The sequence below is a fragment of the Spermophilus citellus genome, assembly GCF_964194105.1.
Source record: "Spermophilus citellus genome assembly, chromosome: 11".
Lineage (NCBI taxonomy): Eukaryota > Metazoa > Chordata > Mammalia > Rodentia > Sciuridae > Spermophilus > Spermophilus citellus.
Window position 1 is genome coordinate 82,276,452 of NC_138192.1, and position 14,766 is coordinate 82,291,217.

At 35.4% G+C, this 14,766-nt stretch overlaps 1 protein-coding gene across 7 annotated transcripts in view; it reads right to left on the reverse strand.

The window, feature by feature from the left end:
- ZNF385B (zinc finger protein 385B) overlaps positions 1-14,766 on the reverse strand; it is a 389,695-nt gene that overhangs the window by 28,437 nt on the left and 346,492 nt on the right. For all 7 annotated transcript variants that reach the window (XM_081261413.1, XM_081261414.1, XM_081261412.1 and 4 more), the window contains one exon: positions 7,828-7,990. In XM_081261413.1, coding sequence (XP_081117539.1) covers positions 7,828-7,990 — 163 coding nt within the window. The remainder of the gene's footprint in view (positions 1-7,827; positions 7,991-14,766) is intronic.

Sequence of the window (14,766 nt, forward strand, 5' to 3'; positions counted from 1 at the left end):
GAATTTCTATTATAATTTACATTCCCAAAACTCTTTCATGATAATTTCAGTTGATTCATACAACATTGCTTTGATGTAGGGAGGGTACTTTTTTTCCATTTTACAATGACAAAGAAGACTCAAATAATTTAATACCCTTCCTGGAGTCACAGCAGGTCAAAGAAGCAAACAATGCTACAGTCTAGAAGTGTGCTGTCCTGTACAGCAGTCACTAGTCATGATATGTGGCTACTTAAAGTTAAATTAATTAAAATGAAATGAAATGAAATATCCAGTTCTTAAATAGCATGAACCACACTGCAAGTGTTGAAATGCCACATATGGCTAGTCACATGCACATTAGACAACACTGATTATTGACTGTTTCCAATATGACAGAATCTTTTATTGGACAGTGCTGGTCTATAGAAATGAGAGTACCAATCCGTTACTTAATAATAATATACCTAGTCTTCATAATAGTGAACCTGAGCCTCTGCATAAGGAGTCAGGGAAGAATATACTTCAGAAATGCAAGAGTTCAAAGCCAGTCTCTGCAACTTAGTGAGGTACTTAGCAACTCAGTGAGACTCTATCTCTAATAAAATATTTTAAAAAAGGTTGGAGGTACTGAGGTTGTGACTGAGTGGTAGAGCACTTGCCTAGCATGAGTGAGGCACTGGGTTCAATTCTCAACACCTCATATAAGTAAATAAAATAAAGTTCCATTGACAACTAAGAAATATTTTTTTAAAAAAGTAAGGGGGTGCTGGGGATGTGGCTCAGTGGTTAAGCACCCCTGGTTTCAATACCCAGTACCAAAAAAAAAAAAAAAAAAAAAAAAAAAAAAAGAAATGCTTCCAGGAAAAACACTTCAAGCTTGATATAATCAGCTTAAACTGTATGTGGCACTAGATTAAAATCATCATCAGGATTGGACTCAGATTTCCCCAAATGCGTAGCACAAGTGCCCCCACCACCACAAAATCTATAAAATACGTATTGAGTAGCTCTATTTGATCATTCACCTGTGTAAGAAAAATAGGTGACTGTAAAAGAATTCATCCTGAAGCAAAAAAGTGGAATATTATTAAAATGTAAGTAACAACCTTTATTGAAATCTCAAGGGCATTTATGTTTATACATTTACAAAATTATTTGATGCATATACAAAGTCCTTTTACATTCCTATGTCTTTTCAATGCAGAAAGGTTGTAAATATATGTAATAACAGTTAAAATAAATGTCTAAAGATAAGAAAGTTTTTTAATAGTGATAGACTTAATAAGGAGAAATCCAAGGTTTTGCTTTTTGGAGCAATTTACAACATGTCCCCCAATAAATCACAAGTTAACAGGTTCTCAGTAAATCATAAATCGATCTCAACTTTTGGTTCACTTTTCTTAGGGCAACACTAGAAAATAGCTTTCAAAAGCAGAGAAACTAACAATAAATGTTCTAGATTGTCTCCCTCAAAGTAATATAAAATGCTCAAAAGTTTCAGAAGTTTCCAAAGGATGACAAACACTTAACGATCAAAGAATTTTCAGCCTCGCCTGGCAGGCTGCTGTTGTCAAATTCAAGGTGCATGGGCAAAGATGGAAGCAATTTCATTTTTAAATTGATTTTGAAAGTCTTAATGATATATTTCATTTCATAAAAATATGAGCTTTAGTATAATGGTCTGTTCTCTTTAGACAGATGGCATTCATTTATGTTCTACATGATTGTACCCCAGAACTTCAGACTTAAGATGTTTGTCATAAATATAGTTAATCTATTATTTTATGAGGGATAATAAATCTTGGCCTCCTGGATTTGGGTAGATGTTTGCCAAATTTATGATGGCTTTTGTCTATAAATGACAGATGCTGCCAAAGCAGAAAACTATCATTTTCTTCTACTCAACAGCACAAGGTCCTGTTGCTAGAGACCAAAGGGGAGAAGAGGCAGTTTAGGAGACCTTGCTGAGTAACTGATGGAGTCCTGCAGCAGTCAGTGGAAATGAGAGGTTTTCATTTGGAAAACTTGGCCCCATTTGTCACAACAGGTAAAAACTATGAAACACACAGTGAAACCCAGAAAAAATGAATGCGAGGGTCTCTGTTTTTATCTTTGTTGGAAATACTCTTTGACAAAATCGAAAGTGTCTTTCATAATGCAAAAGGGTGACTGTAAAAGGCTAAACTGTAGGCTTGATAGGCAAATTTTATCCCAATCCACTAGTTAATAATGTTCTGGGTTCACAGCTGAGGAACTGCCACCATGCAAAAGCATAACATGCTGAAAACTAAACTGAGCTGTTTTGAGATGTCCTGTCCCCTTTCCCTTCTCCCCTGACTTTTCTAAAACTGCTGTCTCACAGTGTCCACAGGTTACAGGAATAGGCTAAGCAAAACAATCTCCTGGCATTCAATGGAAATCTTTCAGATGGGATGATCCAAAATGCTCCTGAAAATGTAGACAGGCTCGAGACAACCCAACTGTACTCTTTTGGAGGCAGAACAAGGCTTATGCCATATTGTCAATGCCCATTACCAACATTAGTTTCCATTTCAGTGAGCATATTTATATTTAGACACGTAAAATCTACCATTGTCAAGTTGGAGTTTTGAGAATATTTGTCATTTACTATTTACTTGAAATAAGTGATTTGTTCAAATTTTCTCTTGAAAAACAATTTAGCTTCTAAACTAAACTTTGTTCTACCACAGTTAAACAGTACAGACAATAATCTGCACAGAAACTAAAGAATTATCAACAAAATAAAGCCTTAATGGCCCTTTCATTACCACAGTGCCTACCAAAAAGTATTAATAGTCAGCAGACAATTTAAAAGTAATACATGGTCCTACTCACTAATTCTGAAAAAAAGTTGTTTAGTGGTATCTGACTTTGCTCACTGGGATACTTGTATTTATTCTCTGAAGTCAGACAAGTTTAGAGTAATAGGAATAATGGAATAAGCATGGGAAAAGAAGTACTGAGTTCCTGTTCATTTCTGACTCTACTAGGATTTGAATTGTGCAGATCTACATAAGTTCCAACCTTTCCAAGACCCAGGTTCTTAATGTTTACTATATTTGTGGGAGCAACTTGAAGGTGGTGACTATATATTATTTATTCCTAATATCCAAGATGGTAAAACAAATATTACTAATTGGAGAGCCCTTTGAGGACAAGAAAATGTCTTACTGTTCTTTGTTGCACCCTAGTATCTTAAAAATAAATATGCATGATATATATATATATATATATATACACACACACACTATAGATCACAATAGAATGTTGAGTGAATAAATGGAGATCAAGTTTGTTGCATGAATGAATAAAAGATTTATACTAACATTAGGACTACCTGACACAGGGAGGGTCACATGAAAATACACGTGCACCTGGATTGTATAAGCTGAAAAAATTTAAGGTGTTCTCATAGTTATATATCAAACAGAACATACTGATTCCATCGTCTTTGCTCTTAGGCGCATTTATAAATATATCTGTGGCATTTTAAATCATTCCCTGTGCTCTGCTCTGTTTAGATAGCAACTGATTAAAGTCTGCTTAGCTCTAAATAGCTTTATGTACTCTAAACTAGAAATGTATTTTTTCATCATGATATCTAATTAATTTTTTAAATGCCAGTACTAAAGCCTAGACATATGGACTATTAGTTTGACTATCAAAATATGTTATCATTAGGGTAACTATCACAGAATTTTACTACTTTTAAGAAATAAGGTTTTCTGAAGGCTCTGTATTTTTAAAACCTATGAGTGGTTAAATACTGTCACAAAAGAGCCTTCAGCTTGATGTATGGGGCATATTATTGCAGGGATATGTACTGTCTTATGGCATTAGGACACTTGAACTCCAGGGAGAAATTTGGGTAGAGTGTCTGGCCAATATGTTCTAGCCATCTTCCTGAAGCTGCCTAACGCTTGCTGTGTTTTGACCCCAATTCTCCCAAAGCACATTTCTCCTCCCTCTCACTATGTTTCAGACTCCCACTGATGCATCATTAAAGGTTGGGGCAGATCCTATGAGACCATAAAGTCATTCCTTTGTGTTTTACATTTAATTCTGCCCCAACTTCTAAAAAAATGAATGGGATAGCTATTCTTCCTCAACTATCTTTAATGAAACATGCTTAACTTTTAAAAAATCATGCAGTTAGAATTTCTTATAATAAATGAAATTTCTGCTATTGCAGTTTAAGCTCCTTTGTTTACTTGATGGAGAGGAAAAAAATAAAAAAGCTTGCCTTGATACCCTGAAATTTCTATATACGTTAGCTCTATTATAACAAATGTCTTTGTATTGCACAGATCCACATACAACATGAGCCAAATTATGTCCCCATGTGTAACATAAAGAGAGAAATGGTTGTCTCAAGTGTCAAAATAACAGATAAGAAGGCTTACCCTAGCTCTTGAAAGACTGTTAGATCACATCTTGGAATAATTAATGAGTGCTCTCAAGGAGCACAGGGAGGTCATCTGTGGGTCCCATGCTCCTCATCAGATACTCTGAAATTACACCTCACCTTGAATGGTGTGCTATGAATCCCAGGACACTCCTCTCCCAGTAGCTGCTTTCCTTCAACCTGGTTCTTTCTTCTCTCACAAAATTTTCTTTCACTGAATCACCCTCTGTTCTAAGTTGTTAGTGCTAAAATATAAGACTGGAAATTGAATTAGGCAACCCTATGGATATCGTAAGTGTCTGATTATTTGAAATCTGGCAGCTTAGGCATCGAATGAGAAACATTTTCAATTTTCATTCAAAAATCTAGGACTCACATAGAGGTATTTAAGCCCACTTGACAGAGCTCTTCATTCAGAAGAAAAAGACCAAACTCTAGGGAATTTCAGTCTCAGGAGATTTGCCAATCAACCGTGAATTTTCACTGTGACTGTTATGCTAATGTTTGGCTGACTCCTTGGAGGCAATGTTGTCTGAACTAAAACATTCCAGTCAATTAAGTGTCACAGTCACATTCCTCTTCCCACCCGGTTCTTCACTATGTTCCACCTACACCATTCTGTTTTTCTAAAATGACAATTTAAATGAATAAAAAGCCAGCTACCAACAAATCTGTAACTCTGACAAAGCTGTAGGAGCTTTTCAAGGATTCAGAAATAGGTAATTAACAATAAATTATGTATTACATCATTTAGACCAGATTTCCCATCTGGACAACCCTTCTAATTTTCTAACTTGAAAACTGTATGAAACACATGAGGAAATTCTCATTTGGAAGCTATATTCAGGCATGTATAAATATGTGACAATGAATCCACTATCATATATCATTGTAATGCATAAATATATAAATAAACAAAGAAGCTACATTCAGTTGAAGGTGACAAAAGAACATGTATCTACTTAGAAAATACAATGCACTCTATTTTTAAACAGTGTCACCCCTCCCAACAACTTGTGTGCTGCTTTTGTGGACATAATAGGATAAATAAATATTTTATTATTATTAATACCTATATAAAATATGGACAAGTAGTTTGAATGATCTAACCAGTAAGTTGATCAATAATTTATATATTTTAAGTAAGGTAACAAGGAAAAGGAAGTATACCCTCCAAAATAGAAGTGGTTTCCATTATTTCTAGTCCACATCTGTACAGTTCCATAGTAATGAGCTCACTGTTGTTAGATCACAGGCAGTATGGGTTAGGGGTGGGCAGTGGGGAAGTGAAAGAGAGGTAGAGATCACAGGATTAAAGATCACCACAGATATACTCAGGGGATGCTGTAGTTGAGCCCCCCCACCCCCCATCTGACTCTACTCTTATTCTCCTGGTTCTTTCCTTGTTTATACCACCATCGTTCTTGACCCTGGTATACACTCCAGTTGTTCACTAGGCAAGTATAACTGCTTAAGAAGTCTCTTTGTTTCACTGAACATCTGCTAGCATTCATGTGTTGCAAGAAAAGCCTTGAATTGTTCAATTTGATTCCAGTATATACTTACTGAGCTCATCGTAGATATAAGGGATACTGTAATAATAACTCAGGCCCCTTCATTTGGATTTTCTATTTCCATAATGTTATTTTCTTGATTCTATCCCCTACTCTTTGACGTTTTTCTACTTCCTTTTCTGTTCAGTGCTTTTACTACTATCCCTAGAGCAAACTCAATTCCCAAGTAATAACTTAGGTGAAGCACTGAGCACATTCAGAAGCAACATTGGGATGTTTATAATACCTACCAACTGCTCTATTAGCTCCAGTCACAAAATAAGCTAGAAGAATAGAGTAACAATAACCTCCATTATTTTATTCTTTTATTTGTAAGTTCTGCGGAGGCAAAAGGCATACTTCAGGTAATAAAATCTTTGGCAGAGTATTATTTCATAGAGGCAACAACATTCTATAGAAAATGAAAGCAGGCAGGAAGTCAGGAGTTGAGAGATCCTGCTCCTCCAAACACTGGGTAGCCTTTAGTAAATAACTGCCACAATGCTTACCTTACTGTGGTTTGAAATTTTGCTAAAATGGAGATAGTATTTATTATTATCTGATGGATATATGGGTTAAAGATTAATTCTCTATCTATGTCTTTTTCTTTAGATGTGAAGAAGTGCTAAGTAAAGATTTAGCATTTATAGTCTGATCATCAGATAATATGATTCAGTGAGTATTACACAGAGAACAAAAAGTCTTCTTTTTTAAAACAAATTTGGCAGCTAACTTCTAGGCTGCAATGGTTTTGAAACCAGCATCTATGAGATCTAACTGGTAACGGTCCCTTTCTACAAAGTCTCCTTGTCTGAATAGGTTATCTGAACTTTTCCCTTAGAGTAATGGACTTCTTTTTTTCTGAAGGCCCTGGGAAATCATGAGAAAGCATTCTTAAGTCTCCTCCTCAAATGTTGATTTGATGCGTGGAAGAGAATCAGAAGCATGAGAGTACCTACAACAGAGAGGTCACTAATGAAAGAATGGAACATAAGGGAGGAAGGACATGTCCTCTTGGTCTCCTTTATCAGAATACTGAAATGATGACATATCCATGACAGCTCCAAGGCCAGAGGTGAGAAGGCCTATTAAACATCCAATTTCATGGTATCCATGCTAAGAAAAAAAGAGTTTTTTCTCTTTTTACTGAGTGCACCTACTCAGAAATATTATATGTTGCATATTCAAGAAATTCTTAGAAGACACTTCCATTAGTAGTCTGCTTCCAATTATATGTAAAGTTCTTCTGTTAATAAATCCATAACTTTGTAAACAATTCCCTTAAAATCTTTGAATTTCTGAGAGAAATTCTATTATTAAAAATTAAAATTTTTTATTATTAAATGAATTTCCAGATTCATTTAGTAATGCCATTCTCAGAAAACTCCACAGTTTTGTCACCCTCCTCAACTCTCCATTACTGGGATAAAAACATAAAACATAAAAACGTTTATTAGAAACAAGCTTAAGAATTCTTTCATTTAGAAGCTCTAACATGAACCAAACACAAAAGGAATAAAAAGGAGTAATAACTCAGTATTTTAGATCTACTTCCTGATTTTTGTCTAAACACATTGTGACCAAGTGGTCTTTACATTTTTTTCATGCACATATACTTATATATATACATATTTTTTTTCAACACACATATATACTTAAATGTATATATTTCACAACATGGAATGGAAACATAGCAAATGCTTAGATTCTGTGCAAACACATAATCCTTCCTGTGAAGGTAACATACTAATATTACAAAAGTAAATCATGGAGAGTAACATGCAACAACTGAGAGGAGAAAAACAGGGTGGGGGCAGGGGAATAGGAACAACACAAAGAATGTAAAGAAGGAAAAGTGTCATTGACCTGATTTGTCAGAGCTGTTGCCTGTGATTGGAGTGATGGAGCAGCTGGGATTAGCCTTTGCGCTGTCCTTGGAAGAAACCATTTTGGGTTTATTTTTCGTTGCCTCTAGTGCTTTGACCTTCTTGGCATGTTTACTTCCTTTGTAGTGGGCCTCGGCCTGGCTCTACAAAGGAGAACAAATCAGGCTCATTTTTTGCTATTTACAAACACCACAATGGATGACCATGCAGGAAAAAAAATACATTCAATCAAAGGTACCACAGACATTTACAACTCAGCACTTGACTATGTTTCGGCATTTAATGAAGTGGTAGATCAGTACCGAAAAGGTTTTAGATAATGAACACTTCCTTGTATACAACAGAGGAGCTGTATTTAAAAAAAAAAAAAAACAAAAAAAACAGAGATTACATGAGTGGACAATGGGATTAGGGAAAAATTGTGAAGAACGTGAGCTTTGTCATCAGTGCCCTCCCACCAATGCCCCTTGGGGTTATTTTTCAAGCATGTGGCTGACAGCAGCAGCTTTGAGTGTCCTACCAAGGTCATGCATGTGGGCATGACCTTCCACAACCATTTCCCTTCGAACTAAATACCCATGTCTCCTATTTTCTCCTAGCTCTGTTCTAAGACAGGGTGATAAAGCAACATGTTAACAGATGCTATTGGGTGGAAAGGACACTACATTCTGGAGACATCTACATGTGCTTCATGGGTCACTTTGATGATTCCAGTTCCAAATACAGATACTGTATGTTACAAAAGAGGTGGGGATTATCCTTATTTCTGAAGTCATAGCAATTAGTGTTAAATTAATTTATACACAAAACATAAGTAGATCTGTGACTTCAGTAGTAGATCAAAAGGAAGAAAAGAGGGCAAGATAAAAAAGAAAAACAAACAAAAAAACCCTTTCAATAAAAAAGAACCCCAAATTATAACAAACTTAGAAAGCATTCAGTTAATTTATTGACATTTAGGAAATCTCCTTCTTCCTCCCAAATAAGACTTTTATCTTTTTGGCACCTAGTACTAATGGACACATTAACAAAAGAATCTAAGTAAATTCACTTGAATCTTATCTTGAACAGACCAAAAAATATGGAATGCATTTTGATAGATACAGACAAAACATATGGCATAGTGACTTAATTATAAGGTGAAATGGATGATAAATCTCACAAAAACAAGATGAGTTTTTAAGTAAACTTTTTTTTTTTTTTTTTTTTTTTTTTTTTTTTGGTACCAGGGATCCAGGGGCACTTAACCAGTGAGCCACATTCTCATCCCTTTTTTATATTTTATTTAGAGACAGGGTCTCACTGAGTTGCTTAGGGCCTCCCTAAGTTGCTAAGGCTGGCTCTGAACTCGTGATCCTCCTGCCTCAGACTCCCAAGCCGCTGAGATTATAGGCACACATCCCTGTGTCCCGCTAAATAATGTATAAAACTTTTTAAACATTAGTTTTCTATATTTATCTGTATGTGTATGAAGATGGTAGGAGCCAATGAGGCTTCACACATACATGAGGTAACAACTGTAATTCAGAGTCATACATATGCAAAGGTGAGCTAAAATAGCAAACATGTAAGTATAGGAGATACAGAACAAAATAAAAGGGACCAGAGAGGAGTAGTATGAATGAAGATGTCCTAAATTTAACCTTTTGATTTGAGATTCAAAGAAAGAGATACATAAGAGTAGGCAGAGAAAATTACATTCTGGTGGGAGAATTTAAGCTTCAGGAAAAGATTGTTGCAGGAGTGCCAGGACAGTGGGTGGGCATGGCTGGAGAGAAGCTTAGATGGGCCTCTTGGAAGAACATCTTCAAAATGAGACTAAGGAAAGTAGATAGGTCAGCATAGGGAGTAGGGAGTAGGGGATTTTTGAGGTGAGATTCTCAAGTAAATGCACGATGATACAAATTTCAAATGGGAGGATCTCTACAATGGCTATTCTGTACATGTTTGTTGATTGGATATGAGAGAAAAAGAGACAGGCAGCAGGGAGAATATATGATTTTTCTTGTGAAATCACAACTGCAGAGTATGAATATAATAGAAATGTCTTAGTTATAATAATATCATTGATTTCTTAAAGCCTTGGCTATTATCAACCTGCTTGCAATCCCTTATTTAAGAGAACTATTTCATTGCTAACTAGTAGATATGAAGCACTCTTCTGACAGCCCACCACTAGACTAAGCCATCTCAGGCTGATTTTTGTGTGCTGTTGGAATGTTTTTCTGACTTCTTGGCTTGTTTCCTTCCAGCTCACCAGGCACATGTTGCTTTGCTATCTTTAGACATATAGCTATAATTGGTTCAGCAGAATTGATGGTGAGCACCACTTTAAGGCCAATGTCACTTCCAGGTGCTGGTGGGGCATAAACTCAGCTTATCCTGAATGGATAAAAGATGATTATGAATTTGTTCATGTCAAATGTATGGTTGATGAAACCATAAGTGTCACAGGTCATGTAATGAGTCAAATATTATATTTATATACCACCTGTCACATCCAAGTAGGAACTTGATGATAGATTCATGCTATTGTTTTTTCAGTGGTCCTTGGTCTTACTATGTTATTTCACATGGGGTGGGAGGTGGTTAGAAAAATAATGTACTGCCTTGGTAGTAGTACACTCTAGGGATAGGTTTAATTTATGTATTACAACTAAAGATATAACAGTGATTTTCTTAGTCTACAATCTCTATCCTGAATATCTTTCCATAAATATCTCTGTAGATCTTTATTGACTTCTTACTGCTCTTGATTGGTTTGCTCAAGGACTTTTCAAGTTGTTCTTTGTCAAGGTGAAAAAAAAATCCTAGGGGAAGACAAAAGTGTAACATGTTAAGTCCTTTATTTATTAATGAGAAAGTAGTTAAATCTACATAGTTGTGGTTATAAATTAAGAGTAATCAAAAAATTCCAAATAATGTGAAGTATAATAATAATTATTATTATTGAGCATTGTTCCAGGCACTAAGTTTATTTAATCCACACAATACCCTAAAAGATAGTTATTAGCCAGCACTTTCCAAACTAGAAACCGAGCATACAAAAGTTAAGTAACTCATCAAAAGTCACACAGTAGGTACAGATGTCACTTAATGGACATAAATATTTAATTATATGCCTATATATTATACCCACACTAAGTTAAACATTATAATTTTATGAGAAGTGAAAAAGTACACACAAAGAAAGCACACTGCTTTTAATTACTCAGTGAAAGATTATACCTTAATGCTACTGAAATTTCTATGAGTTGGAAAATATCTACATAATTTTTGGGTAATATACTTGTAAGTAGCTAAAAAGGTCCCACTTTTTTAGGTATGTAACAGTTTTCACAAGATACAAGGACTCATCTTTCCAAGTACAAGAAATAGGACAGTGTTACCTTAGTGCCCTTTGGCTAAAGAAACATATGGTTCTCTAAATAAAACTTCCTACTACAAGATAAGCAGAATGTGATTTCCTCATTACTAATTCCTGGCATCACTGCAGAAGGTTAACAGTGTCAATTAACACCTGGGATAAAGATCCAGCAAAGTGACACCTCACCGGATGCCAAGATGGAAAGAGCTCTCCATAACTGTGTTCCATTTTCCTTTTAAGCTGTGGGCATGGAGAGAAGGGCAATGAGGGTTAGCTTCCACTGACTGTTGTTTGGGAAAAGTGAAGTGGAAGATTGTGGAATAAAGACAGGGTGGCAGGCGCCACTCACTCCCATTTGGCATCTTTCTAGTCCCCCTGTGCTGTTTTTGATAGTGGCACTTTGCTATCTTTAATACTGTGTCTGAGGCAATGTCAACAGCTTCTGCCTCCTGGGCAAATCTTCAAGTGAAACTGAGACACTGTTAAATAGCAAACAGACTAACATGACTTCATTATCCAGGAATCTCCTTAATTGAGGAGTGAAAGCAAGGACAAGAGCCAGAGAACCCAGGAACCAGGTGATACAATCAAGTCCAATCTACAACGAATCTTGTATCATTTAGGAGAGACTTTGCCACACTGACAGCTTTACACCCAATGAGAAATCAGCAGACACACGGTTGTCTAGTACTAATAGTATTTTCCTTCTTCCCTTCCTGAAGTGCTGTGTCCCCAAGGGTCAGTGACCAAAGAATCCTCTGGACAAGAACTGCCAGAATGATGGTTGGGGATGTAGCTCAGAGTGTGTGTTTGGCATGCCTGAGGCCATGGATTTGATTCCCAGCGTCCCAAAAAAGGGGAAGGAAAAAAAGTTCATATGAAGAGCTGCCAGAACAAGAAAGAGCTGGCAGAAACACCACCCTGACCTTCCCCTAAGTATTTATGGGTATTTAGGTTCTTCTTTCAGGGATCACTCCAGGAGCTACCTGGCCACTCCCTGGAGGAAAAGCTTTCAAAGGAAATGACATCCTGAAATCTTTTTCTTCCATTAATCACCTTTGTTACTAAAGCCCTTCACTTTCCCAAATCCTCTACTTTCTCAGAATCCCACTGGTCCAAATAAAAAGGATAATAAGATAAGGTATTGCTTTAGACATAAAAATGGAATGAAATATTCCCAATGAGAAGTTCTAAAATCCACTGTGCTCTCATTTCCGGTTTTTACTTTGTTACTAATTGTACTTCAGAGAGATGGCTAGGATCTTGAGTCAGGACTTCAAAGTGTGTTCACTCTACATGAAAAAAGAATCCAAAACACAAATTCACAATGGCTAGGGAAGGCCAGGTTCCTGGACAAAGCACCCAAATATTTGTTTACCAACAGAACCAATTATTTTGCATTTGAAAAACTAATTAAGCCTATTCAATTAATTAAATTTCTTTAATGTCATGAAAACTGCTGACATCCATTTTAGAGATTTTTTTTTTTTTTTGGTGGGGGGGTATAGGGAATTGAACCCAGGAGTATTTTACTAGTGAGCCACATTCCCACCCCTTTTTATTTTTTATTTTTATTTTTTTATTTAGAAACAGGGTCTCGATAAATGGCGGAGCTGCATAGCCTCACTAAATTGTTGAGGCTGGCTTGAATTTGAGATCCTCCAGCCTCAGCTTCACAAATTGCTGGGATTACAGGTATATACCACTGTGCCAGGTTTTTTGATATCTTATATGCCAAAGTGGTAGACAATGTTATAAGGAAAATAGCAGAAGTCAGTTAATTAAAAACAAACAAAAAAACCAAACAAATCCTATATACTAAGATTTCAAATTAAACATGTCTAACAAGCTTCCATAAAACAGAGAAAACTAACAAGGGAGAAACATGATTATTTATTCTTTGAAGAATTATTTAACACCTGCCAAATGTTAGACATTGTGAAAAATTAAAAATAAAGACTCCCTACTCTCAAGAGTGGTGGTTGGAAGAAAAGAAAGAAAGGCACATACATAACTATAATCCAAAGCAAAAAATGGGAAACAGTTACAGACCAACCAAGAATTGCAGGAATCAGAGAAATGGAAAAATCTCTTCAGATTGATTGGGCCATGGAAATTTCATGAAAAGGGGCCTCAGAGCTGGGTCCTGTTACACGGGCAGGGCTCTGAAGTGGCATGGTAGAAGGGGAGGTATTTCCAGCAAAGAGAAAAACATGTCCTAGGGTACTGAGTCCTATGAATTATAGCATGTTCCCTGCTTTTCAGCTTCTCTAGAACACACAGAGACAAAGAGGACAATAGGGAAAAGTTGATACATTGTGCTACCTTTAAAAAAGTTCCCATGTAAAAATGGAAAACATCACAATATTTTATACTGAAAATTAAATGTTTGATTATTAGGCATGTTGACTACAAAAAGATGACACCATAAGATGCTGCTTCTACATTACAGTAAAATTGTAGTGGCTATATCTAATGTGATCTGAGTCCAAATCTTTTCATTTGTTCAATTTTTCTCTTTTTCTCATAGTTCTCAACTTAATTTCAAATTAGGTCATAATTAAAAATTTATCTCTTTTGAAAAGCCAGGTTTATCATATAGGCATGTTAAGGTAAAACTCAACCCAGAAAATTAACAACTTATTTCTATTACTGAATAATAAAAAGTATAAAGATTATATTTTGGGATGGGGATGTGGCTCAAGCGGTAGCGCGCTCGCCTGGCATGCGTGTGGCCCGGGTTCAATCCTCAGCACCACATACCAACAAAGATGTTGTGTCCGCCAATAACTAAAAAATAAATATTAAAATAAATTCTCTCTATCTCTCTCTCTCTCTCTTTAAAAAAAAAAAAAAAAGATTATATTTTGAAAAATACTCCCCCATTAACATAATGGAAGAATATTTGTGAATTTTTTCAACATAGGCAAGAGATAATAAATAATTTTATATATTCATAATTTAATATCATCAAAACTCTTTAGAAATTTATTAAGAAGTATCTGAGATGCTTACCCTAAGAAAATGCTAATTCTTACTTAATAACCCTCTTTGTTACACTATGATTTTATAATTTTTGAAAGGTGTATTTACTCTGTGTTCTGGATTGAGTATCAATAACTAAGTCAATGTTATGATAAATTTATGTATAAACTCCTTGTATGTGTTTTAGAATTTAATTGAGGTATGATGAAGTAAATTTGGACCCTGGAAAAGTATTCCCTTAACTCTCTCTCAAATCATAGAGGGAAGCAATCATGAATGCCACAGAGAATGCACTCAGTAAATCATATACTCTAAATTATTACACCCATAGTAAGAAAACAAGTGCTCTGTACACTAACAAAATTCTCGAATATGAAATAATGGCAACATTTATAATTTAGGAAAATATCTAATTTTCTTAGAGAATTATGCACATGGGGATTTAAACTTTTAGAACTTCTAAACCTTAGAATTTTTTGAAACGTAGATATGATCTTTTATTTTTACAATACAACATAAAGTATTCAGGATTTATCGATAATTAAAATCCTTGTCATTTATTTTATA